Genomic DNA, 26722 nt, shown 5'->3' with positions numbered 1-26722 from the left:
TGAGAGAAGAGACTAACTGTCAAGAGGGATGGATTGCATTATACTATACAAGAGGGTACTAATATCCCATCAGCAAGTGTTTAAACTAGATTGATGAGGGGACGGGTTTTACAAGAGAGGGCAAAGTCAATAAGATGACATGGGTATGTGCGGAAAGTGAAATGTGAAAGGTACCAAGGAAAACATCAGCAACATATTTCTGATCACAAAAGCCAGACAGGTAATCCTCCCACAGCTGCTTGACCAGGTCGTGTCAAGAGAGCTGCCAGAAAAGGGAGGATTAGCTCCCAGGCCAACAGGACCACAGTTGGCCTTGCTGACAAACGATATCTGTGTCTTTGCACAGTCTCGGCGAGGCAGCCAGGTAATGGCATTCTCTGTCACTGTTGACGTTCCTTGGTGACGTGACCTTGCTGCTGTTGAATTGAATTGACTTTATTACTTACATCTTTCATATACACGAGGAGTAACTATCTTTACATTACGTCTCTGTATGTACAACAGGATAGTCAATATAACATAGAAATGCAGCTGTGTCAGCATGAATTAATCAGTCTGATGGCCTGGTGGAAGAAGCTGTTCCGGAGCCTGTTGGTCCTGGCTTTTATGCTGTGGTATTGTTTCCCAGATGGTAGCAGCTGGAACAGCCTGTTGTTGGGATGACTTGGGTCTCCAATGATCCTTCGGACCCTTTCTACTCACCTGTCTTTGTAAATGTCCTGAATAGTGGGAAGTTCACATCTACAGAAGTGCTGGACTGTCCACATCACTCTCTGCAATGTCCTGCGATTGAGGGAAGTACAGTTCCCATACCTGGGAGTGAAGCAGCCAGTCAGGATGCTCTCAATTGTGCCCGTATAGAAGTTCTTAGGATTTGGGGGTCCACACCAAACTTCTTCAACCGTCTGAGGTGAAAGAGGCATTATATTGCCTTTTTCACCACACAGCCGGAATGTACAGACCATGTGTGGTGTGTATGCCAAGGAACTTGAATCTGTTCACCCTTTCAAACCCAGATCTATTGATGTCAATAGGGGCAAGCCTGTGTCCATTCCTCCTGTAACCCACAACCAGCTCCTTTATTTTTGCGACATTGAGGGAGAGCTTGTTTCCTTGACACCGCTGTGTCAGGGTGGTGACTTCTTCATTGTAGGCTGCCTCATTATTATTTGAGATTAGGCTAATCAGTATAGTATCATCAGCAAATTTAATTAGCAGATTGGAGCTGTGGGTGGTGACACAGTTATGGGTATACTGACAGTAAAGGAGGGGACAGTACATAACCCTGAGGGGCACCTGTGCTGAGGGTCAAGCATCCTTCTTCTCCAAATGTGGAAGGACGTTGTGTAGAGCTGCGGCATCTGTCGATCGGTTGTGTTGGAAGGCGAATTGTATGGAGTCCAGTGTGGGTGGTAGCAAGCCGCAGATGTAGTCCTTGACCAGGCTCTTAAAGCATTTGCTCATTATTGAGGTGAGTGCGACAGGACGCCAGTGGTATTTACGTACCAGAACAATTGTGGATGTTTTGAAGCAGGAGGGCAGTCTATACTGGGAGGGGGTGAGATTAAAAATATCTGTAAACACCCCTGCCAGATGAGCAGCGCACATCTTGAGTACCCGCCCTGGGATGCCGTCCGGTCCCGCAGACTTACGACTCTCCACTCGGCATCGCTTAAACTACTTCCCGAGGGGGCGAGGGCACATTGCAAACCTGAACTAATGGCTCTCATTCCCCATCCCAACTGATCATGAATATCGCCAACATCTGAAAACCCAGAATGCTCCTTTCGGGCCATCACTAGTCTCAAGCTGCTCAATCTCCCTTCGGGTCCCTGCTGTTCACGGACTGTGAACCGCGCACATACTGAGCTACTCTAAACGCCATCGCTTTATCACCGATCAAACAAAATTCAACAGCGCCCGGACTTTGAACCCGGAGAACCACACCGGTCCGACCGGTGAAACGCGAGGGGAGACTGAGGCACTCACGTTATTGTGTGGAACTTTCTCAGCTCACTCTGTTTCATTGGATCTGGGAGGCTTTGAACGTGAATCCTCGTGATCAGAGTGACTCAGAGAGGCATTAGTCACTGCAGTGACGTTCAGTGAAACTAGACCTTTTCCGAGAAGGGGACGGAACGAGGATTGGAACACTGAGTTCGAAGCCAAAACAACAGAACGACAACAGCTTGCAAATAACCCAACTGTCTGAGCAGAGAAGTATTGAAAGGCAAGATCCCAATAACAGGTATGATGGGTGGATAGTCTGCAGTGTGTATATTTTAATGCTAGGAGTATTCTGCGTAACGTTGATGAACTTAAGCATCGATCAGTACATGGAACTACGATGTTGTCCTTAATGTGTAAATACATTCGGGCGTCTAGGGGCCAGGGCGGAGGAAGTATTGGGCCTCCTAATGAGTGTTAATGTGGATGTCCCCAGAGCCTGATGTGATTTACCCCAGGTTATTGAAGGGGGCAAGAGACGAATTTGCTGGGGCCTAGACCAGTAGATTAAGTAGATTAACTCAAACTCTGGGTTCGTAATGGAGAGCCAGGAAGCCATCCGCTTTTCCATGAGGGCCCAAGCCGAAGAGGTGCGGCGCATCCGGAGAGAGAGGGCGGCATTTTATGGCCGTTGGCACTTTATTTATATAATGAAAAATCTGAGGGGAATTTTAAACAACATCGATACCGGGAAACGTTGCCCCATAACGGAGACCTGTGAACTCAAAGGGCACAGGTTTAAGGGTAAGATGTTTAGAGGGAGTCCGAGGGAAACCAACCTGCTGGACAAGAGAGTGGTTGGAATGGGGAACACAATGCCTGAGGGGTGTTGGAGGCAGAGGTTCACAGAACATTTAAAATAACTAACTGAAGGATAAGGGGATACCTTCAAGAATGTTTTTTTTGGACCATGTTCTGGGAAAGGGGGTTATTCCAGATGAGTACTTGATGACTGGAATGGATATGATGGGCTATTTCTGTGCTACACAATATTTCTCCAAAACTAAACACATGGAAGAAAACCCCTGTCTTCAGAGCTGACCATCAGAAAAGTCGTATATGGTAACATAGACATACTTTGATACTAACTTTATTTTGATGTTTCAACTTTGAAAACAACACATTACAGCTCTTGCTGAAAGGTTCCTCTTACAGTTGTCAATCAAATGAAGGAACAAAGAAGCTGGATTTTCTTGTTGTTTATTTCTGCGATACAGATACAGTGGGTTCCTGATAATTGGGCCATCAATTAATCAGATCAGCCACTTATTTGGGACAATGCTTAAAGAACAAAACCTAATGGAGGAAATTGCCAGAATTCCCTTCCTTTATTTGGGACACTATACTGCTTAATTGGAGATGGAGACTATTGTTGAGCAGTTTAACTAGCTTTAGTCACACATACTTAAGTGGCTGTTGGATGCTACACCGTGCTCAGACCAAACAATTTTTAAATAGCATCAGTGTGTGTTTGTGTTCAAAAGCAGTGATTTTTGGCACTGATAGTTGATGACAAATAAGCAGAAAGACAATTCTGAACAGTTTGAATGACTGTGGTTTCAAACAGTCAGGCTCGGAGATGTCAGAAGCATGCAAGAGTGAAAATCAAATTATTTCACTTCTTCAACAAATTAGGAACTAAGAGGAATTTGTAAGTATCACCAATCAACTTGAATGTGAAAATAAAAATGAAGATTTGGAGGATATGGTGACTGGTAGTATTGCCTGAGGGCAGTCCATTACTGGGAGTCAGCAATGATTTTGTTCATGGATGAATTCCTCTGTCGACATCTATTCGGAACTAATAAAGAGTTTATCAGTCCTGTACTATTATTGGCTGTGTTCTAGTTTGTTCTGTATTTCAATTAAATACACAATTTGTTCCTCATTTTCTCTTTTTAGACCTTAAATATTTCCATGAAACTTTGGCTAATTGCACAAAATGTAGTGGTCTCAATGTATCCCAATCAACTGGAATTCATTGTATTTCCTAAATACCCTAGAGAAGACATAGTGATGTACTTACTAGAACTGCTCTCAGTCTGGAGGTGAAGCTGTTCCTCCAGTGTTTTCACAAGCATTCCAGGACTTTGCCTCAAAGGAGAAAGAACACAAATCCAGACTGGTGGCACACAGGGAGATTTGTAAATGGTGATGAGTTCCTGCCGGTTGTTTTTCCCCTTTTGTGTGATTTACCTTCTGAGCTGCTCACACGGCTGCTGAACTTCTGTAACGACCAGTCTGATTTCTAGTCCTGCACACGCTGATAGTGGGGGACTTGCCACCGATGCCTGTCAGTGAGAAAGAGTCGGCTTTCAGATATTCTCTCACTGGGGATGATTACTAATCTGTGAATGGTGTCTGATACTGTTACCGTACGCAGCCAATTGTGCCAGCCTCCAATGCTCCGATTCTCCAGAATATGTTTAACTAGTGTCAGAAACGAGCCACGCTCCCGAATAATGGCTTCAAGACAAATTCAAGGAAACAAAGTTTATTAACAGTTCTGCAGAGCTGGGCCCCTTCAGAGAAGGGAACCCTGAACCTTACAGGGCAGCAGGTTTTATCCTTCTTCCTTACCACCCCCCTCCCTGACTCCATTCCATATTTGGAGTTGTTTTTTTACACGTTTCTGTAAAACAATAGTCCATATCTCAGGACTTCAATGATTCCACAAACAGTTAATTTTGTCAAGGCTTCTGCATTCATAATTAGATCACACTTGTTTACAGACTTTAACCCAGACATAATTAAATCACAGTTGTCCCTGGACATAATTAAATCACATTTGTCCTTTGACTTTAACCCGGACCTGTCAGAAACGCACATCTTAATTTTGAATCTTACAATATCTTACAATACCACCCTTTTTCTTTTTAAGATGTGCGTTTCAGCTAGCATTTCTCTCACTCCCAGGGGGCCCACTTTCTTCTTTAATAGCATAAGTTTTAGCTCGTTTGTCCCATGATGGGGTATCGCTACTGCCTGGAGCTGGAATATACTGCGCCTGATCAGTGTTCGTATACAAGGAATCAAACACGGCAAAAGTAAGAGAATCATTAGACCCCCGCCTGCTACTAGGAGAGCGGTGCGCCACCAACTACCTCCCAGTAGCCCGTCTAGCCAACTCATGTTCCCCAGGGATCTCCAGGTTTGTACTGGCACGTGGGCCAGTTTCCGAATTTTGTCGGATATTTTTAACACGGCCTTTCCACTGTTGTCTATCTTAAGGCAACAGTTTGTAAGATTGAACTTCCCACATACCCCGCCTTCAGAGGCCAATAGGTAATCCACAGCCAGCCTGTTCTGGTATATTGCTGTTCGCATCTGACTCTGCTGTTTTGCCAACAGCTCCAATGCCAGTGCCGTTTGATTGGTTATCACTTCCACCACCGCCTGCAGTCTAATAATTCGGTTTAACATGTAGACAGGAGTGCGATACCCCCACGACCCATCCTGGGCCCAGGTCGCTGGCCCATAGTATTCAATGATGCGAGCCGGTGGCCACTCATCACCCCACTCGCCCACCTTTATCTCCCGTGTTTCTCTCCTTAATGAATCAAACAGCTTAATTCCCAGCTTCCGGTCACCCTCCTGATGCAGGAGGAAGAACTCCGGTCTTTCCTGGGACAGCTGAGACTTCTCATGGTCCCCCCCTGTCCCATGTATCCTTTATTATAGACTTGGTAATAAGGTTTACTATTCTCCCAACATGTTTCTCTCTTGCTTAGATCATAGCATCGATCATTCACATGCGAGTGGGACACAAATGATCCTGGGAACACCCTCTGCCCCACTCGTAACACGGTTCTGCACTTGTCACATTTCCCTTCAATTTCCCCGACATATAGAATCAAATATATTACAGTCAATAATGTTACAGTCCACATAGAGTTCATTTTTGCTGCCTTTTTAGCCTCACCACCATCGGTTCTTCACCGGGAACACAGGTCCACTCAGTGCGGCTTTCGGGCTTCACCGGTCATTTTACCCTGGATGCGTGTGTCCACCCTTTTTCTTTTGTCCGTACAGCCGCCTCTGTTGTTAGCAGGACCTGGAAAGGGCCTTCCCACTGTGGCTGTAACTTCTCCGGCTTCCAGGTCCTTACCAGAACCCAATCTCCAGGCACGATCTGATGTAAAGCAAAATCGAGCAGCGGAGTCTGGGCCAAGAGACCCTTTTTCCGCAGTTCTGCAAAGGAACGGGACAAGGCCAGTAAATTGTTCTTTACAAATAAATCACCCCCCTGTAGTGTGGGATACCCCTCTATTTTATTCCAATATGGCAGTCCAAAGAGCATCTCATAAGGAGATATTCCTATATCCTTGCGGGGTGCAGTTCGTATTCTCAGGAGAACGATCGGCAAACACTTGGTCCATGGTAGCTTGGTTTCCAACATCAACTTGGTTAGCTGTGCCTTCAGGGTGCTGTTCATTCGTTCTACTCTTCCCGAACTCTGGGGATGCCACGGGGTATGGTACTTCCATTCGATATCAAGTGCATCGCAAATTAACTGGTGCGTATCTCCTTCTTGGTACGTGGTAGTGACATTCCCGTTATTCCAGCTATCCTTTCTGGGGTAATGCATCGCTGTCCTTTACTGACCCGGTGTCCCAGATACCTTACTTCCTTTTCTACAAATTGTAACTTTTTCTTTGAGACCCGTAGCCCCTGCTTCCCCAGGAAGTTCAGTAGTCTGATGGTGTCTTCCTGCACCCCTTCCTATGTTGGCCCGGATAGTAATAGATCGTCCACATACTGTAGCAGTTGGCTCTCTGGAGCACATTGGAATTCTGCTAGTACTTGCTCCAAGACCTGCCCAAATAGGTTAGGTGATTCGGTGAACCCCTGTGGCAGGACCGTCCACCGGAGTTGTCTTTTCCGCCCCGTCGTAGGATTTTCCCATTCGAACGCAAACATGTCACGACTGCTCTCTTCTAGCGGGCAACTCCAGAAGGCATCTTTTAGATCTATTACACTGAACCATTCATGGTCAGGGGAGATCTTACTCATCAGTGTGTAAGGGTTGTGCACTACCGGGTATCGGGTTTGGACTACTGCATTTAGGCCCCGCAGGTCTTGTACCATCAGATAAGTCCCATCTGGCTTTCGCACCGGGAGTATTGGGGTATTATACGGTGACATACATTCCTCCAGTAGTCCGTCAGCGATCAGTCCTTCAATCACCGGCTGCAGCCCTTTTCTTCCTTCCGTTGAAATAGGGTACTGTTTTCTCCGTACTGGCGAACTGTTAGGTAATAGTGAGATTTGCAAGGGGGGACGTTCAAACCCCCCTGGTTCCCTTCCTGGTACCATACCTCCGGGCTTATTTTCCTATCGTCTTCTTCCCTGAGGGCAAACAGCTGTACCATTATCTTCCCGTTCCTGGGCACAGTCCCGATGCCTAGCCTGACTTGCAGATCCCGCCCGAGCAGGTTGAATCTCGCAGAGGGTAACAAAAGTAGGTCCTGTCCCGTTACCCTATCCTCATGTTCAATTTTCACGTTTTCTATAACAGGGACTTGTATTATTTTGCCTCCAATACCGGATACTCCCATTACCTTTGTTCCGGTTCGGGCGCCGGGAGATATCTGGATTACGCTAGATCTTTCGGCACCCGAATCTACCATAAAGGTTGTATCTGACCCTTGGGGACCTACTTTTAAATTTACCAGGGGTTCCTGCCGATAATTCATCCCCAAGGGGTGGAACCCCCGACCTCCCTAGTCTTCATCTTCCATCATAGCGTACGAGCGCACTTCCCGTCGGTATCTGAGGCACTCGCGCCTGAAGTGTCCTTCTTCGTTGCAGTGAAAACATCTTAAAGCCTTCCTTAGCCCTCCTCCTTGCTCCGGGCTACTACCTCGATCCAACCATGGTCCCCGTCTCTCTCTCTACTATCTGCGGTTACTTGTCGCACTGTTTGGACCATTATCCTTGCCGTCTTCTGCTTCTCTTCATCCCTTCTTACAAACACTTTCTGTGCTTCCCTAAGTAGTTCACTTAAGGGTTTAGTATTCCAATCTTCTAGTTTTTCCAGTTTTTTTTTCTGGCCATGCTTTCGATACAAATTCAACACGAATCAGCTGTTGGCCAACCTCCGTCTCAGAGTCTTCGATTTGCGGAGCGGTAGGGGGCACATATGGGGTGGCAGGTGGTCGAGCACCTCCCATGTATTCTTTTTCTGTCCCCCTTCATTTATCGTTTTCAATTTATAACTATTTGTCGTTGGTAACCAGCATAGGGCATAATCACTTTCTTCGGGTTTAACGTTAGGTTTTGAATTCACGTACAGATTAAGGGCTTGTTGTACCCAATCCTCGCTAGACCCGAACTTAGGCCATCACACAGCCGACCCTTGGATCGGCTGGCGGGACCAGAATTCACAGTACTGTATCATTTTTTCTTTGACTTCCCTTTTGGCCTCCCATAATCCCAATTTTCTAACATCCGTCCCAACGGACTATCAGGGGGTACCCCGGGGTATTTTTCATCATTGGCGCCTGGATTTCCTTTACCCTTTTCTCTCTTAGACCCCTTATTCCCCATCTCGAGGACTTGCTCGGTTCCAATCCACCCGCAGGCACCCCGTAATTCCACAATTCTCGTGCACTACGTCTCTGCAGGAATTTAATTTGAATGTGACCCACCTAGCTCGGTCACTCCTGTCCAATTCCGGAACCTGTATTACCGCGATCGCCCAGGAATTCACCTGCAGGCACCCCGCAGTTCCACAATTCTCGTGTATTACGTCTCTACAGGAAGAATCACCTGCAGGAACCCCGCAGTTCCACAATTCTCGTGTACTACGTCTCTACAGGAGAAATCACCTGCAGGCACCCCGCAGTTCCACGATTCTCGTGCACTACGTCTCTACAGGAATTTAATTTCTTACCTGGGTCCTGTGCACAGAAATTACTCGATCGCTCACTGTCTCAACTGCCTCGACAACCCCTCTTTGTTTCCTTGAGTCCGCCGGATATCACTCGCTCAAGCCGTGCGGGGCGACGAGCAAGGAATCAGGGACTGCCGAACTCGGCAGGGTGCACCTTCTCCGATGTCCTTCCTTGCCCCCCTCACGGCTGGAGTGTGGATCCCGGACGAGCACCCCAAGTTGTCAGAAACGAGCCACGCTCCCGAATAATGGCTTCAAGACAAATTCAAGGAAACAAAGTTTATTAACAGTTCTGCAGAGCTGGGCCCCTTCAGAGAAGGGAACCCTGAACCTTACAGGGCAGCAGGTTTTATCCTTCTTCCTTACCACCCCCCTCCCTGACTCCATTCCATATTTGGAGTTGTTTTTTTACACGTTTCTGTAAAACAATAGTCCATATCTCAGGACTTCAATGATTCCACAAACAGTTAATTTTGTCAAGGCTTCTGCATTCATAATTAGATCACACTTGTTTACAGACTTTAACCCAGACATAATTAAATCACAGTTGTCCCTGGACATAATTAAATCACATTTGTCCTTTGACTTTAACCCGGACCTGTCAGAAACGCACATCTTAATTTTGAATCTTACAATATCTTACAACTAGCATGGTTACTTTAAAGATTCTGGCCCACTCCACAATTGGTGACCATGTTTTGTCTCCAAAATATTTAAAGAGCTCCTGAACTCAGCTTCAGTGTTCAATCATCAGCTCAACTTTGTTTCGGTCTGCAACTGCGTTCTGGGTTTCTGTCTCCTTGCTTGAGTTCCTGTCCAGTCTCATCAGGCTATCATCTGGTATCTAGTCAGGAACTTTGTCTGTCTCAGTCTCAAAATTGTGTCTCGACTCTAGTCTGAGATACTGCAGGATTTGGGTCTTTACCAGCCTCATTTAGGCCTCCTGTCACCGATACAGTACCTGTGCCCTCATGCCGGCAGATTGATTTGGCGGTGCTTCATGCAGGCACAACTTGTTTTGTTATCTGAGTGACAGTGAATTGACGTGAATGTTGTGCAATCAGCAGCAAATACCCGTACTTTTCATAGAGAAAGGAATGATCATTGATATTTGGGCCCAGACAACTGGTGTGAAGGATTCCAGTCCTGGGGATGGTGTGATGATCATGCAACAGGATTCAAATCATCATACCCATTACCTTCAGTTTACCAGGACCCTCAGTCAAATTCTGTGTTGGTGCTGAGGGCAATCATTTCCACAATGGCTCTGGAAATCACCTTTGATTTTGTCTTTGAACCTGAATTGTTCAGACAAACTTCAATAGACTCCAGGTGATTGGAAATATAAAGGCAGCATTTGACAGAGTGTGGCATCCAGGGGAAAATAACATAGAGAAGATCAGTGTGGTTGTTGGCGGTCAGCCCAGGATATCACCGAGGAAATTGCTCAGTTTAGCGTCTTCATCCAAACCATGTTCAACTGCTTCCATAATGACCTTCCTTCCACCCTACAGTCTGAAGTGAGATGTTTGCTGAAATTATACAGTGTTCATTTTGTTTCAAGTGTGCAAATGTTGTTCTCATCAACTGCCTGCAGCAAGGCCAAAGCAATGTTTAATCAAAGAAAAAAAGTGTCCAGTAATATCTGCACAAAGGAAGCAGCAGGGAATGACCATCACCATCTAGGGAAGGCCCAAATGTCAATCTTTGTCACACAGTATCATTGCTATTGTGAACTCTCCTCTTGGTGTGTACCAGTGATTCTATGAATATATTAGTTCTTTGGCTAAAAGAGCAGGTGAAAAGCATTGGATAATTCCTGACATCCAAAGACTTTCAATCACCACATGTTTCATTGAAGGGCAAAGGGTGAACAAGCTCAGTGTTGATGGTAATCTGGAGATTGAATCATGACTATTATGCAAGCTGGCTGTTTTCACCATACTTCAATCCATTAAGTTATATCCCCCTGCTGCTGTGATGTGACCTGAACTCATTTTATTCTGAATCATCAGCCCATCCCTCTTCATTCCTCATCCAGTTACTGAATCCCTGTTTATTATTGTCACTTGAGAAAATGCTCTGGTCATCACTACATGGTGTCCAAATTCTCAGACCTACTCTGACAAATCACACTGTATTCTCAAAGCTTAAAGTACATTTATTATCAAAGTGTGTATGCATTAAACACTGGGAATCGTCTTCCCCACGTTCAGTCACAAAACAAAGAATGATGGACCCAACCAGTTCAAAGCAAAAACATGAAATATCAAACTCCCTCCAACACCATGTGCAAATGACAACAAATGAATAAAACCACAGAATATTAAAAACAGAAAATGAAGAGGCATATTTCAGTACAGTTCAACTCAGTGTTCATTATCTGCAGGTTGCCCTGATTTGATTGTAGATGCAATGTAGATGCATCTTTACTCCACAGAGGCACCACTTTCCTGTGAATCTTGGACTTTGAGTAGAAAACACCATCTAGTCTAAGTGATTATCACAGGCAACTGTGTGGCATTTTGCAGATGTTGGTTGATTTGCAGATTCCATGTTGTGGAATGCACTATGGACAATGTTCTTTCTTATTTCCGTTCACCTTCAGCTCTGAGCATCCAGTGTTCCACCACATCCTTTCCTGAAACCTTGAGGAGGAAACACAACTCCCTTCATATCCTCCTCTGTCAGGTTGGCTAAAATAAGGAGAGACAATACAGATGTGTATTTTCTGTTTAACATAAGGCAAATTGGGCAAACATGGATTTCTTCTGGTGCATCTGGAGGATTCCATTCATGTTTGGTTGCCCTATTACAGGAAGGATATGGAGGCTTTGGAGAAGGTGCAGAAGAGGTTTACCAGGATGTTGTGAAATGAGAGTTCATGTGCTGTGCAGAAAGTTTGGACAAACCAGGGTTGTTTTCTCTTGAAAGCCGGGAAACATGTTGGAAGTATATAAAATCATGAGAAGCATGGAAGGAGTTATTTTCCCAGAATATCAGACACTGGGAGGCGTAAATGAGGTGAGAGGGCATCCTGGGGATGTTTTTACTCAGAGACTGGTAGTGCCTGGAGCTTTCTGCCACAGAGGGTGGTGGAAGCAGACACTACAGGAGAATTGAAGAGACATTTAGACAGACATGAGGATGTGCAGGAAATGCAGAGATATGTCTCTTGTGCAGGTTGATGGGATAAATTTATTTTGGCATCATGGTCAGCAGGAACAATATGAGCCAAGGACCCTGTTTCTATGCTGTACTGTTCTATACACTGGTTTCTTGCATTGTTCTCCAGTGATTAAAGGTGATTTGCTGAGCATCCTTAAATAATCTTGATAGACAAAGAACCATCAGTCATTCTTTTTATTTCTTTCAAGGAGAGAATCTACACAAAGACAAAGAGGAGACCCGAGCCCCCAACCACTCTGCACATTTGGTGCTGGGATTACTGGATTGTCACACAGGCCACGCTGTCAGAAACAGCTGTCAAGAATGGAAGGAGCAAGCTCCAGGTAGGTCAGAACATGCCACACTGTGTGTCTCTACAATGAACCCCACCTCAGCAACTCCTGCCAGTGCACTGCACACTGAGTGCTCAGCATTCTCATTGGTGCATGGGATCTGCTTTGTTGATCAGCTGCCATCCTGATAAATCTGATCCCATTGTGGGGTTGGATCTGGAATTCCTGAGTGTGGACCCAGTGACCGTGTGGAGCAATGATATCAGTGTATGATGGAGGGGAAGCTGTAGGTGGTGGTGTTCCCTTCCATCAAAGCCCTTGTCACAAAACACAGAATGTCTCAACCTGGGAACAGGCTCTTCAGCTCACGATGTTATGCTGCACCATTTAAGCTAACGGTGCCTCACTAAACCAATTAATCTGCCTACACATGCTCCATATCTCTTCATTCCCTGCAATTACACGTGCTCATTAAAGAACCTCTTAAACTCCTGGATCATATCTGTTGCCACCAGCACCGCTTTCACATTAACGTTTTTCAACATATTCAACATCACCTTTTCCTTTATCTCAAAATGCCCCAGCATATTAACATAGCCCCACACTGCTCATACTGTTCCACATGACTTTCCCCTTGTTGGATCAATGTACAAAATCCTGTAGGAACTCAGTAGGTCAGGCACAGATGCTACATGATCTGCTGAATTTGCTCAATATTTTGTCTGGTACTCATTAGGACTTCTCCACATCCTCCACCTCCAAGTGTTTGTTTAATCCTCTATTGTTGAGTTGTCCTACCCTATCCCTGGTTATTCTCTTACATTTGATGTATGTATAGAATGCCCTGGGATTCCCTTTATTCTAACATGGAAGGACTTTTCATTGCCCCTCCTGACTCACCTAATTCCCTTTTTGAGTTAATCTCTGGCTTGTTTATATCCCTCAAGGACTCTGTTTGATTATTTTAACATCGTAAACTGTACATACAGTTACTTTCCCCTCTTGACTGAATTAATAATCTCTTTCCAATGCTCCCCTAATTTGCCACACTCATTCTTCCATCTGTCTAGAACATATCAGTTCCATATTCTCCGAGTGGCCACCCATTTTAATTCCACCTCCCATTCCCATTCTGATATGTCCATCCATGGCCTCCCCCACTGTCGTGATCAGACCACACATGGTTTGGAGGGACAACACTTTAATTCCATTTGGGTAGCCTCCAACCTGATGTAATGTTTGATTTCTCAAACTTTCAGTAGTGCCTCCCACCATCCCACTCCATTTCCCATCCCCTTTTCCTCCCTCACCTTATCTCCTTGCCCATCCATCACCTCCCCCTGGTGCTCTTCCCCCTGTTTTCTTTCTTCCATCACCTTCTGACTTTCACCAATCAACATTCCAGCTCTTTACTTCATCTCTCCTCTTCGAAGTTTCACTCTGCCTGTACATGGTCCATATCTCTCTATTCTCTGCTTATCAAAGAATACCTTAAACTTCTCAATCATATCTATTGCCACCATGACCCCTTTTTCGTTGTCTCAAAATTCCCCAGCATATTAACATGTTCCCCATGATTTTCCCTTGTTGGATACTTGCTGTAATTAATCATTTACAAGACACTCGAGAGACTGTAGATGCAGGAGATCAGGATCAATACACAATATCCTGTAAGAACTCAGTAGATCAGGAACAGTTGTTTGATCTACTGAGTTCCCCCAGAATTTTGTTTAGTACTCATTTAGAATTTCTCTGCATCTTCAACCTTTGAGCATATCTCTAATCATCTGTCCTTGTCTAGTCCTACACTATCCTGAGTTAATCTCTTCCACTTGACATATGTACAGAACTCCTTGGAATTCCCTTTGATCTAGCATGCCAAGGACTCTTCATGGCCCCTTCTGGCTCACCTAATTCCCTTCTTGAGTTCTTCTCTCACTCGAGGAGTCTCTTTTTGATTATTTTAACTTCAGAAACTGAACACTTGCTTCCTTTTCCTCTTTCAAATGCTCCCCTAACTTGCCATCCTAATCCTTCCAATTTACTGGATCATATCAATCCCATACTCTGAAGCTGGCTATTAAACACCCTAAACAGAAGAGATTTTCCCAGCAACACCTGTACCTGAAGAACTCTACCCAGTTTCTGCTTAATTGAGAAATTTACTCCCCTTTATTTAATGCTTTCTTGCAATATCTGTACTTTAAGGTATTTTAATCACTGATTCCTATTAATTACCCCCACTGAATGCTCAGTCAGCTGGCCAGTCACATTTCCCAATATCAATTCTAAATATGGCCCCTGTTCGAATTGGACTGCTGACATACTGTTTTAAGAATCTCTCTTGATGCACTTCACAATTCTGCCCTATCTTAACACTCTTGCGCAAAGAAGGCCCCAGTCTATTTTGGTTAAGTTACAGTTCCCAATCAAACAACCCTGTTGTTTTTGCAAGTTTTCCTAATCTGCCCGCATGTTTGTTCCTCAATATCTTGTTTGCTACTGAGGGCACGATAATGTAATCCAATCAGAATAATTGCACCTTGAGTTTTACCTTTATGGGCACAGTGGATAATCTGCCCATTATCCACTCCCTCTGAGGACAGCCGTGATATTGTCCCTGATCAGTAGTGCCCTGTTTTATTAGTGGAGATCAGGGGGTTGTGAGCTGCTGTCAGAGTAGCCAAGAAGAAACAGTGTAGGGGATGTGTATGTGACACACAGTGACAAGTCTGTGTGGTATTGGTGTCAAGAGTAGGTGGTTAGACTCTCCTTGTTCGGAGATGGTCACAGCCTGGTACATTTGTTAAAAACATGTTACTAGTCTTTGTTTATCCCAAACATGAATGTTTTACAGCTTTTTCATCTTTTTAAATCACTTGTACATTTTTATTTTTTCTTTCCCTCCACACTCCAACTGAGCATTCCCACCTTTCCCATGCACCTGCTTATTTCCATCTAACAAATTCTCTCTCACATACACATCAAGTTTCCAACTTTCCCACCCCCACCTGCATGACAAGCAGTTTACAGGGGTACATTAACCTAACAACTAACACAGAGTGGCAGGATCACCCACGGGAAATCGACTCGGTCACAGGAGAGCATGCAGACTCCACACAGACAGCACCAGAGACCAGGAGTGAAGCCAGGTCACTGGTGGTGTCAGTCTGCTGCACCACTTGCAGTACAGTGCCACTGCACCACCCTGGGTCACTCTGTTACAGCAGGCATGAATTATTTAGTTTTCATGATGAAGTGAAAGGAATCTTGTATGGATAGATTTCCAACGCTCATAGTTCTAGAGAGCCAGGTTGCAGCCTGACCTGTGGTGTTATCCACATGAAAGTCACAAGCATACTTTGTCCTGTAGGTCTGCCTGCATGTGGCACTTACCACCCATATCCCCAAAACATACTGATGATTTGGTTAATTGGTCCCAAATGAGATGGATGACAAGAAATTGGGGATCTGTAAATTTGGAAGATTTTATCATTAGAAATTCTAATAGAACGTTGTTTCCTTTCAGTCAACAGGTGGCTGAGGCTGAGAATGCCACATTCTTCACACAGGAAGAGCTCAACAAATTGAAGTCTGACTTTAAAACAGGCGGGGTAGAAAAAGTTAAATGTCTGATAGAGCAGAAGCTAGCGGAACTGGAGAATACAGAGCTTAACATTGCAGTGACAGGAGAAACAGGTACAGGAAAATCCACCTTCATCAATGCCATGAGAGGACTTCGGAGTACTGATCCCAGAGCTGCTAAAGTTGGGATCTGGGAATCTACAATGGAGCCAACCAGGTACCCACATCCCAATCTGCCCAACGTCTGCTACTGGGACCTGCCAGGGATTGGATCCACAAAATTTCCAGCTGGTACATATCTCAGAAAAATGAAATTTGAAAGATACAATTTCTTCATCATAATATCAGCTTGTCGTTTCAAAGAAAATGATGCAAAACTTGCGAAAGAGATTAAACAGCTGAGGAAAATTTTCTATTTTGTCCGCACGAAGATTGATCAAGATTTTTATTCAATGAGAATGGCGGGGAAGGAATATAATGAGGAAAATGAACTGGAGTATATTCGGAGTGACTGCATAAAGAAGTTGAGAGAAGCGGGGATTTGGACCCCAACTGTGTTCCTGATATCCAGTTTTGAACAGGATCGATATGATTTCAATCGGTTAAATAAAACACTTGAAGATGATCTGCCGAATATAAAGAAAAGTGTCTTTGTCCTGGCCTATCCGAACCGAAGTGTGGACATTATTCAGCAGAAAAGCAAGATACTGCAGAAACGTGTCTGGATGTTGGCAACACTTTCGGGAGCTGTGGGAGCAGTCCCCGTTCCTGGTCTCTCCCTTGCTTGTGATATCAGCATACTGATTGGGGCAATAATCCATTTCCGTAAATGTCTGTGTCTGGATGAAGCTTCTCTTCAAAGACTGGCAAGCATCACAAACAAATCTGTGGAAGAGCTTAAGGCTGTAGTTAAAGCTCCCCTGCTGGGGAAAATAGATAAAGATATAATTAGAAGGTTACGTTGGGGTACTACAGCTGTTGTCATTTCAGCTGTGGAAATTGGCCTTGACTTCATCCCTGTCATTGGTTCCATTTTTGGAGCAGGATCATCATTTCTCATGACCTACACAATGCTGACCGATGCACTGAAGGACCTTACAGAGAGTGCAGAGAGGGTGGTGAAGGTTGCATATGGCATTGATTAACTGGTCAGCACCAACATCAACACAGTGAGCTAATGTTATGCTGTGGTTAATATACTGAAGAGGTCTGTCACTGAACCCTGCTGTAATTCTACATGACAACTTTCTCCTTTGCTGCTTTCCTTTCTGAAATATTGCTTATCCATTTCTGAGGAACACTTGTGCCTGACCGAGAGAGTGTGACTCCACTAAAGACATGAAACAGATGGACATAAATGACATGTGATCCTAATTTGAAGAGGAGCCGAGAAGTTATCTCCAGGTGTCTGAATGATGCTCACCCATCAATCAATAGCACTGGGGCAGACTGTGTGGACATTATAAGGTCACAGTGTATGCATTATTGCTGTGTACAAACTGGTGGCTGTGTTTTCCCTTCAATATCTATAAAGATCTTATTGTGACATCATAAAAAGGGCAATGGAAAGACATTGCAAGAATTCATTGAGAAACAGCTCCTAACTGAAGCACAACTCACATTTAAAAGAGCTGTTGAAATCACGTGTTCAAAGGGAGCAGTAGACAGAAACACAACTGAGTTGTAGTCAGGAATGAAAGTGAGCATCAACAGAATTGCAGATATCCAACTGAGAACTTATACTGGAGAAAAGATAACTCCTGTGGGAGTGACATTTGTAACAGACACAACAACCAATAAGACACATTGGCTTTGTATCTGGTAAAAACAGGAGGGCCAGCATTGTGGGGATGTGAGTGGCTGACGCAACGACAACTTGGCTGGAGATATATCCTCCATTTGCATGCCACATCCTCTGCCACAGAGTCAACAGAAAATGAATTGAGAACGATTCTGGATGAAGCCACAGCAGTGTTCAAGGTTGCCATTGGAAAACTCAAACATATCAAAAGTACAATAGTGTTAAATGAAAATGCCACACCCAAGTTCTACAAAGCCCAGCCAGTTCCTGACACCATCTGTGATAAAGATCTGAGTGAGTGAGATCAGCCTGGAGGCTGAATAAGTATTTTCAAGGTTGAGTGGAGCCCATGAACAACAGCAGTAGTTCCAATAGCCATGAAGAATGGGTCTGACAAGATCTGTGGTGATGTTAAGGACACCACCAACACAGTACTGAAAGTAGATCAATGCCCTCTGCCCAGGATAGTGGATATATTTGCAACCCTTTCTGCAGGGAGGCATTTTAGCTGTGGATTTAGCTGAAGCTATCCAACAGATGGTGAGCTCAGACACTGTACTCACACATTATGATCCACCCCATCCAGGGAAGCTTGCCTGTGATGCCTCACCTTAGGGTACAGGATCAGTCAAATCAAATGTTATGAGTGAAGGAAGTGATCGCTCCATAGCTTTTGCATCATGTTGCCTTTCCTCTGCAGAGAAAAATACTGTACAATTGACAGAGAGTCCTGAGTCTGGTTTGGGGTGTAAAACAGTACAAACACTACCTGTATGGGAGAGAGTTTACCATCGTTACTGATTATCAACCACTGGGGTCCATTTTCAGTCCACTGAAGGATATTCCACTGACAGCAGCAGCACAAATACAAAGCTGGGCTCTGATTCTTGGAGGACACAATTACAAGATTGAATTCAAGTGGGTGACTAATTTACCCTTGGAAAAGGGAGTAACTAAAAAATTTTCAAATTCTGTATTGGCAGAGATAATCCAAAGCAAAACCATTAAAGACCCCACACTCTCAGGTCAACAAGGTCACTCAAAATGTCCTTATATGGCATTTAAGAGTTGTTGTACCATCTAAACTGAGAGCTGAAGTGTTAGAGGAGCTACATGCCGGGCATCTAGACATGGTCAAAGTGAAAGCGCTGGTTTGAAGTTCTGTCAGGTGGCCTGGGATAGATCGGCAGATCATGCATCTTGCCATGCTCTGTTCGGGATGACAACAAGTCCAGAAATTTCCACGTGTAGTGCCTCTCCATCCCTGGGAATGTCCTCACATCCCTGACAGAGGATTCATGTGGATTTTGCTAGACCATTCAGGGGCACAAGTTTTTTGGCAGAAGTGGATGCAGCTACAAAGTGGTCAGAGATGTTCCCAATATCCTTTCACGTCAGTGGTGCCTGGGTCATAGTGCAAGGTATGATACACTGTTTGGACAATTTAAACACTGGCCCAGATAGACTGGAAAGGCATAGTATTGGGATTGGAGGTAAGATCCGATATCACTCGTTGTCCCGTGATGTTCGCTCCTCTCTCCGTGGCACTGAGGCTATGAAGACTGCCCCAGCTGCCGTGCTTTGTACCTGCTAATATAATGAGCTGATACTGAGGATTTGGGCCTACACCCCGGCTGCTCTGGGGCTCGGATCTCAGGACTCATTTCAGTTCGGAATGCTGTCGCTCTCTTCTATTGTTTGCATAATTTGTGTTTCTTTTCTTTCTCTGCAAATCGGGTCTTGTTCTTCATTTTATTTTTTTGGGTTCTTTTTGGTTTCTTGCTTTGTGGTTGGCTGTAAACAAACAAATCTCAAGATTGTACAATTTAGACATTCTCTGATAATAAATGTACTTTGAAACTTGAATCAGAAGGATGGCAATTTCTTCCTTGTGTGCCGTAATGCAACACACTGCAGGACCAACAACTCACCAGATATTCTGTAGATGTGTATAGAGCAGTTCTATTCTGTAGTAGTGTGTGTGTGTGTGTGTGTGTGTGTGTGTGTGTGTGTGTGTGTGTGTGTGTGTGTGTGTGTGTGTGTGTGTGTGTGTGTGTGTGTGTGTGTGTGTGTGTGTGTGTGTGTGTGTGTGTGTGTGTGTGATCACAACACCACGTCATAAGAGCACGCCTCGATAAAAGTAAAAAGAGTACACATTTGTCCCAGTCTCCCTGTGTTTTTTTTGATTATTTTTATCATTTGGAGTTACAAAACATAACAGTATCGTTCTTCCAGCCTGACTGTGGTCTCATCGTGGCACTAGAGGAAACCATGGACAGGCCACCGGTAGATCACACCTTTAGTAATAGACAGAGCGAAGGACCTCGATGATGCGATCCCCATTTTATATGAGGTCTCTCTGATGTACAAAATACAGTAGATGACACCGACAGACTCGCAGGTGAAGTGTTGTGTCACCTGGAAGGACTGCTTATCCCTGAATGGTATTAAGGGAGGAGGAGTAGGGGCAGGTTTAGCATGCTTGTTTGCAGGGATAAGTTGTAGCAGGGAGATCAGTGGAGAGGGAAGAGTGGACAAGGGAGCCACATAGAGACCAATTGCTAAGATTGGGGTGGGGTGTAGTGGAATAGAAAGATGTGTTTAGTGGTAGGAATCTATTGGGAATCATGAATGTTACAGAGAATGATATGTTCGATACAAAGGCTTGTGGAGTGAAAGATAAGGACAAGGGGAACCCTATGGGAAAAGCTGCAGTACAGACAAGATGGCTGGGAGAGTCACGAGGTTTATAAAAGATATCAGTAGACTGACTGTCTCCAGAGATGGAGAGGAAGGGATTGAGAAAGAGGAGAGAGGTGTTCAGGTTGGACCAAGTGAATTTGACAGCAGGGTGGAATTTGGAGGCAAAGTTGATGAAACTGATAAGCTCAGGAAACAGCACCAATGCAGTCATCGATGTAGTGTTGAAAGAGTTGGGAGGGGTTATCCATGTAGGCTTGTAGCCACCGAAAATGCAGGCATAGTTGGGATCATCGCAGGTGCCCATGGGAACACCTTGGGATTGGAGAAAGTGGGAGAAGCTGAAGGAGAACCAGTTCTGCCAAAGACAGGAGGGTGGTGGTGGAGCAGAACTGTTCAGGTCTGTTGTTCAGAAAGAAGCAGAGTGGTTTACATCCTTCCTGATGAGGGAGAGAACTGTATAGGGACTGGACGTTCATAGTGAATACCAGGTAATCAAGGCCAGGGAGCTTAATGACTGAGGTATTCAAGAGCATGAGAAGTGTCGCAGATGAAGATAGAAAGGGACTGAACCAAAGAATTCTGAGTATTTGTGTAGTGAGGAAAGCTACCTCAATGCTGGGGAGCAGAATGTGACCCATGGGGAGATGTCTGATGGATCAGCTGAATGTTAGATTGAACCAGGTATTGAACTGCTGTTACTGTAAGAGAAATTGTGTGATGCAGGAGGAAGAGCTGGGAGCACCAGAAATGTACAAATTAGATCTAGACAGAAAAATGATGCCAGGCATTGCTGGTACATTTGGAAGAAGCAGAAACACTACAGTGAGCAGAAAACATGAGAGGAATGAGGAGGAGATCGGTGGAGGAAGTCAGAAGCAAAAACACCGTTGCCGTGCACGAAATACCAATTGTATTTTAATATTCTTTTTTTATGTTTCACATCTGGTTCATGGATTGCAGCTTATCCATTAACAGGAACACATCAAGAGTCACAGAGTGATCCAGCATGGAAACAGGCTCTTTGGCCTCCCATGTCCATGTTGACTGTCAGACAACCAACTGATTACTCGCAGTCCAGAAATTATATTGTTTCCATCAGCACTTCTTGCTTCCAATTGACATTGATAAAGGATCATCAGTGTTGCCTGTGGAGAAACAGGTTTTGGATGACACAATGTGAGGAAAGGAGAGGGGTGTAGTACCAATGTGACAATGAATAATCTTGTTGCAATAATGGCCAGTGATACACATGGTACTTCATACTGCTGGAGTGTGCAGTTCAATGAGAATACAAATGTGTAAAGGTATCTGCCAGATGTAAACACCTCACCTGTAGAATGCAGAGTAACGGACACAGCTGGTATCTTCCAGACCACTCAGCCACAAATACCTTTTCATTATAATGGTTGATTGGATATTTGGTAGAATTACCCTCCTCTATTAAGTATGGGTCATCCTTAAATAACAAGTGGAATAAAAAGGACAACTCCACAATCCAGTGAATCACAGTAACCATTGAGATTTACAATGGGCTGTTTTCACAGTGTTGGTCACTGATCTACAATATCTATGTTCACCTGTGAAGCATCTTCACACAAGTTTTTCCCAGTCTTTTCATTGGTGAGTTTCTGGGTCGATGAGTGATTTCCACATTGTAACACTTCCACACAGGAGGGGTAAAGAAGCAGTGCCCACAGAAATGTTGAAACAACTTGCAGATGGCTAAATCACAACTTTTAGCTGACTGTCACAGCTTTCAAAAACTGAGAATGCATTTGGAAACTTAGTGAAATGCATCCTTTGTGTCAATGTCTAACACAGTCCGAGGATGTTCTGGGGACAGCTCACAATTGTCGCTGTGATTCTGGTGTTAACATAGCATAACCATGACTTACTAACCCCGACCTGTACTTATGGGAGGAAACCAGGGCATCCAGAGGAAATACACACAATTACAGGGAGTTCACACAAATTCCTTATAGACAGTAATGGAAATTGAACACCAATCCTTCAGTCACTGGTGATGTAAATCATTATGCTACTGTGCTGTCAAACATCCTAGAAATGTTAGAAATCATGAAACTATTAAAATTGCATTGGAGAAAAATACTTCATATCAAGACAAGGTACTGAAGTATAATTAACAAATTAAAAATTGTAATTACATTAAATTTACTGTAATTTTTAACATCCATAGAGTCATAGAAAAGTGCAGCATAGAAACAGGTCCTTTGGCTCACCTAATCAATGTTGAAACCATTTAACCTGTCTTCTCCCATCATCCTGCACCGTGACTATCCACGTACTTATACAAACTTCACTTATATGTTAAAATAGAGCTCGTATGCACCACCTCACTGGACAACTCATTCCTCACTTTCACGGTCCTCTGAGTGAAGAAGTTTCCCCTCATGTTTCGCTTAAACTTTTCACCTTTCATCCTTAACCGATGAACTCTAGTTGCAGTCCCACTCAACCTCAGTGGAAAAAGCCTGCTTCCATTTACCCTATCACAGAATATTCAGCTGCCAGTCTTGCCCCTCCTGCAAGCAAGTCTCGCTGATATCTGTAATATCATAACTCCAGGGGGGGGTGGGGGAGAAGAGGGAGAGAGGGGGGAGAGGGGGAGAGAGAGAGAGTGAGAGATGTGAATGTGTGTTGTAGAGTCCTTGAAAGTGGGCCCATAAGTCGTGTTCAGTGATCAGTTCAGTGTTAAGTTCAGTAAGTTATCCACACTGTTTTAGGATCTTGATGACTGAAGGCTAATAACTGTTCCTAAACCTGTTGGTGTGGGATCTATGGCTCCTGTTCCTCCTTTGCAAAAGCAGCAGTGAAAAGAGAGCATGACCTGGATGGTGAGGATCCTTAATGTTGGATCTGTGTATAGATTTAACAGTGTCATTGTTAGCAGACAGCCAAAATTGCAAATCTACACGTACAACACACTGGAGGAACTCAGCAGGTTGGGCAGCATCCGTGGAAACAAGCAGTCAACGTTTCCGGCTGAAATCCTTCATCAGGACTGAAGAAGGAGGGGGCAGGGGCCCTATAAAGAAGGTGGGGGGAGGGTGAAAAACCAATCAGAGGAAAGATCAAGGGGTGGGGGAGGGGAAGCAGGGAAGGGATGGGCAGGAGAGGTGAAGAAGGAACGTAAGGGGAAAGCACTATGGGTAGTAGAAGAAGGCAGAATCATGAGAGAGGTGATAGGCAGCTAGAAGAGGAGGCAGGGTGAAAGTGGGATGGGGGAAAGGGAGAGCGAGGGAATTACCGGAAGTTGGAGAATTCGATGTTCATACCAAGGGGCTGGAGACTACCCAGACAGTATATGAGGTGTTGCTCCTCCAACCTGAGTTTGGCCTCATCATGGCAGTAGAGGAGGCCATGTATGGAGATACCCGAATGGGAATGTGAAGCAGAGTTGAAGTGGCTGGCAACCAGGAGATCCTGTCTGTTGTGGTGGACGGAGCGGAGGTGCTCGACGAAGCGGTCCCCCAATCTGCGTCGGGTCTTACTGATGTAGAGGAGGCCACAACGGGAGCACCAGATGCAATAGATGACCCCAACAGACTCACAAGTGAAGTGTTGCCTCACCTGGAAGGACTGCTTCGGGCCCTGAATGGTGGTAAGAGAGGAGGTGTAGGGACAGGTGTAGCACTTACGTTTGCAGGGATAAGTACCAGGTGGGAGATCTGTGGGGAGGGACGTGTGGACCAGGCAGTAACGGAGGAATGATCCCTGCGAAAAGCAGAGATTGAAAACTGCCCTCTACACTATCCTATACCTGAGAAACCCTTCAAAACCTGCAATTCATAGGTGGCCTTAGCTATGTTTCACCCGTTTCAATTGAAACGGGCCCCGCCCTCCCAGGGTCCCCGACTGACAGCAAAAATTTAATGCACAGCTCCCAGATGCCACAATATTCTCCTGGTGGTCAGTCGAAACACCAGTGGGCGCTCGCTGACTGACATCTGAGAAAATACTGTAAACATTGCTCCTGGCTAAGAAGGCTACTTTTCAATGAGAGGAAAATGAAACGCTCCTATCCTAGTGGTGCTGAAAAACGGAAAATATTAGACAACAATACAAAACGTCTAAATAGTCTCCCAAAAGTTACATTTTTCTTTGGTCCAGCATCTGTAAAAGGCCCGCCGACTGCAGTTGCTGCTGCACCATCGTCACAGCATGGGGCTGCAGTGCCAAGTGACAGTAAGCGGTACAGGAGATGTTGATAATCAGAGCAATGAAAATGAGCAGAACAATTCTATTCAAACAGATGGTGATAATGATGGCCAAACTTTGTTTGATGACCAAGCACCACAGCATGATGACAGTCGTACAACTGAGACAGGTGAGGGAGATGCCGCCACCAGCACACCAGACAGAGAGAAAGCCCCACTAACATTCACAGAGACCGATCCGGCACGTTGGCCAATGCATATTACCAGTGACCAACGGATCGACATTGTTAGGAGAGGTCCCGTCCAGTCAAAGGACATTAACCTTCCACAGAGCCAATCATGCCGTTGTTTTACCAAGGACAGATATCTTATGAAGATGAAAAATGGAGAAACCATTCGTAGGTCATGGTTAGTGTACTCAGAATCATCTGATTCAATCTTCTGTTTCTGCTGTACCCTATTTGGCAAGCGAAATCACAGTCTCACTTGCGGAAGTTTCAGAGTGTGGGAGCGACTCACTCTCACACTCGAGGATCATGAGAAGTCAAATGCGCACCGTGCCAACAGGGATAGCTGGTGCGAGCTGGAAACGCGCTTAAGAAGGCACAGTGGCATTGACAGCACGTACCAAGAAATGCAAATGCTGAAAAAAAACACTGGAATGATGTCACGAAGAGGTTCACTGCCGTAGTCTGTCACCTTGCAGAACGAAACCTTGCTTTCCGTGGCCACAGTTCCACCCTACATGAACCAAATAATGGGAACTTCCTAGGTCTGGTGGAGCTGCTTGCCAAGTTCGACCCAGTGATGAGCGAACATGTCAGACGAGCAGAGAAAAAAGAGATTGCTGACCACTACATGGGGAAAACCGTACAAAATGAGTTAATCACACACCTTATTGGAGACAAGACACTGGAAGCGATTAGAGAGAGTAAAACAATCACGTTACTGCTCGGTGATAATGGACTGCACCACTGACGCTGCACACATAGAGCAGCTCTCTGTGACACTCCGCATTTTCACATGCCAAGTAAATGTCGGAGCTACTGTTGGTGAGCATTTTGTCGGTTTCCTACCAGTGTTTGACACAACAGGTGCAGCCCTAACCGACGTTTTCTTAACACAAATGGAGCAGTTAGGATTAGATATCTCAAAATGCAGGGAGCAGGCATATGATAACGGAAGCAATATGCAGGGGAAAATAGCGGGGTGCAGAAGAGGGTGCTAGATATTAACAAAGAAACACTGTTCATGGCATGCGACAGCCACAGCCTAAACCTAGTCATTGTCGATGCTGCAAAATCAACAGTGGAGTCTGTGAGCTTCTTTGGGGTGCTGCAACGTCTATACACACTATTCAGCTCATCGACACAGAGATGGGAGCTTTTCAAGGAGAACGTGCCACAGATGACCCTCAAGGCCATACCCAACACGCGATGGGAGTGCCGCGTGGAAAGTGTGAAAGTCCTGCGCTACCAGCTTCCCGATGTTGGCAATGCGCTCTTGTCACTGATTGAACACGCCACACAGAAAGGTGACAGTGAAACCACATCTGCAGCCAGAGGCCTGGAACAGGAGATCATGTCATGGAAATTCCTGCTGACTGTTATCATCTGGTACAACGTTTTACATGAGGTGAATCGTGTCAGCAAGCTGCTCCAGAGCCCACAAGTGAGAATCGATGTGCTACAGCGCGAGGTGGAATATGTTCTGAAATTTCTCAAGGAATACAGAGAAAACGGCCTTTCATCCGCCCAACCAGATGCCAGAGACATAGCTGAAGAGATAGAGATGCCAATGGTCTTTCCTACTGCACGAATCAGAAAACCAAAACGCCAGTTCCAGTCCGAGTCCCAAAGTGCAGATCCTTCCCTGACAGTGGCACCCGAGGAACGGTACAAGAGAGAAGTTTTCCTTCCACTAGCGGACTCTGCCATCACAGGCATTAGTGAGCGCTTCAGGCTGATGGAGTCATTTTACAGTCTGTTTGGCTTCAGTTATGGAAGAGAGGAAATGAAAAAAGCCACCCAAAGTCGCACACTGAAAGACAGCTGCGTAAACATGGAGAGGACACTTGGTGATGTGGATGCTG

At 45.0% G+C, this 26722-nt stretch overlaps 2 protein-coding genes across 2 annotated transcripts in view; one reads left to right on the top strand and one right to left on the bottom strand.

Moving 5' to 3' along the window:
* The window catches only part of LOC140734513 (interferon-inducible GTPase 5-like), a 423537-nt gene that overhangs the window by 319475 nt on the left and 77340 nt on the right, over positions 1–26722 (bottom strand). The gene's annotated exons all lie outside the window — the stretch shown is intronic.
* Positions 1975–19615, top strand: LOC140734511 (interferon-inducible GTPase 5-like). Its single transcript, XM_073058580.1, has 3 exons — positions 1975–2248; positions 12280–12414; positions 15893–19615. Exons 2-3 carry the CDS (start codon positions 12395–12397, stop codon positions 17091–17093), a joined length of 1221 nt encoding a protein of 406 aa, XP_072914681.1. The 5' UTR covers positions 1975–2248; positions 12280–12394; the 3' UTR covers positions 17094–19615.

This window comes from Hemitrygon akajei, chromosome 10 (assembly GCF_048418815.1).
Source record: "Hemitrygon akajei chromosome 10, sHemAka1.3, whole genome shotgun sequence".
Taxonomy (NCBI): Eukaryota; Metazoa; Chordata; class Chondrichthyes; order Myliobatiformes; family Dasyatidae; genus Hemitrygon; species Hemitrygon akajei.
This window is presented reverse-complemented; position numbering and strand designations above follow the sequence as displayed.

Excerpts from the sequence above, each read along its gene's own strand:
- LOC140734511 (XM_073058580.1), top strand. The coding sequence starts at position 12,395 with ATGGAAGGAGCAAGCTCCAG. Across the intron at positions 12,415-15,892 it reads ATGGAAGGAGCAAGCTCCAG|TCAACAGGTGGCTGAGGCTG; the intron begins GTAGGTCAGAAC and ends GTTTCCTTTCAG.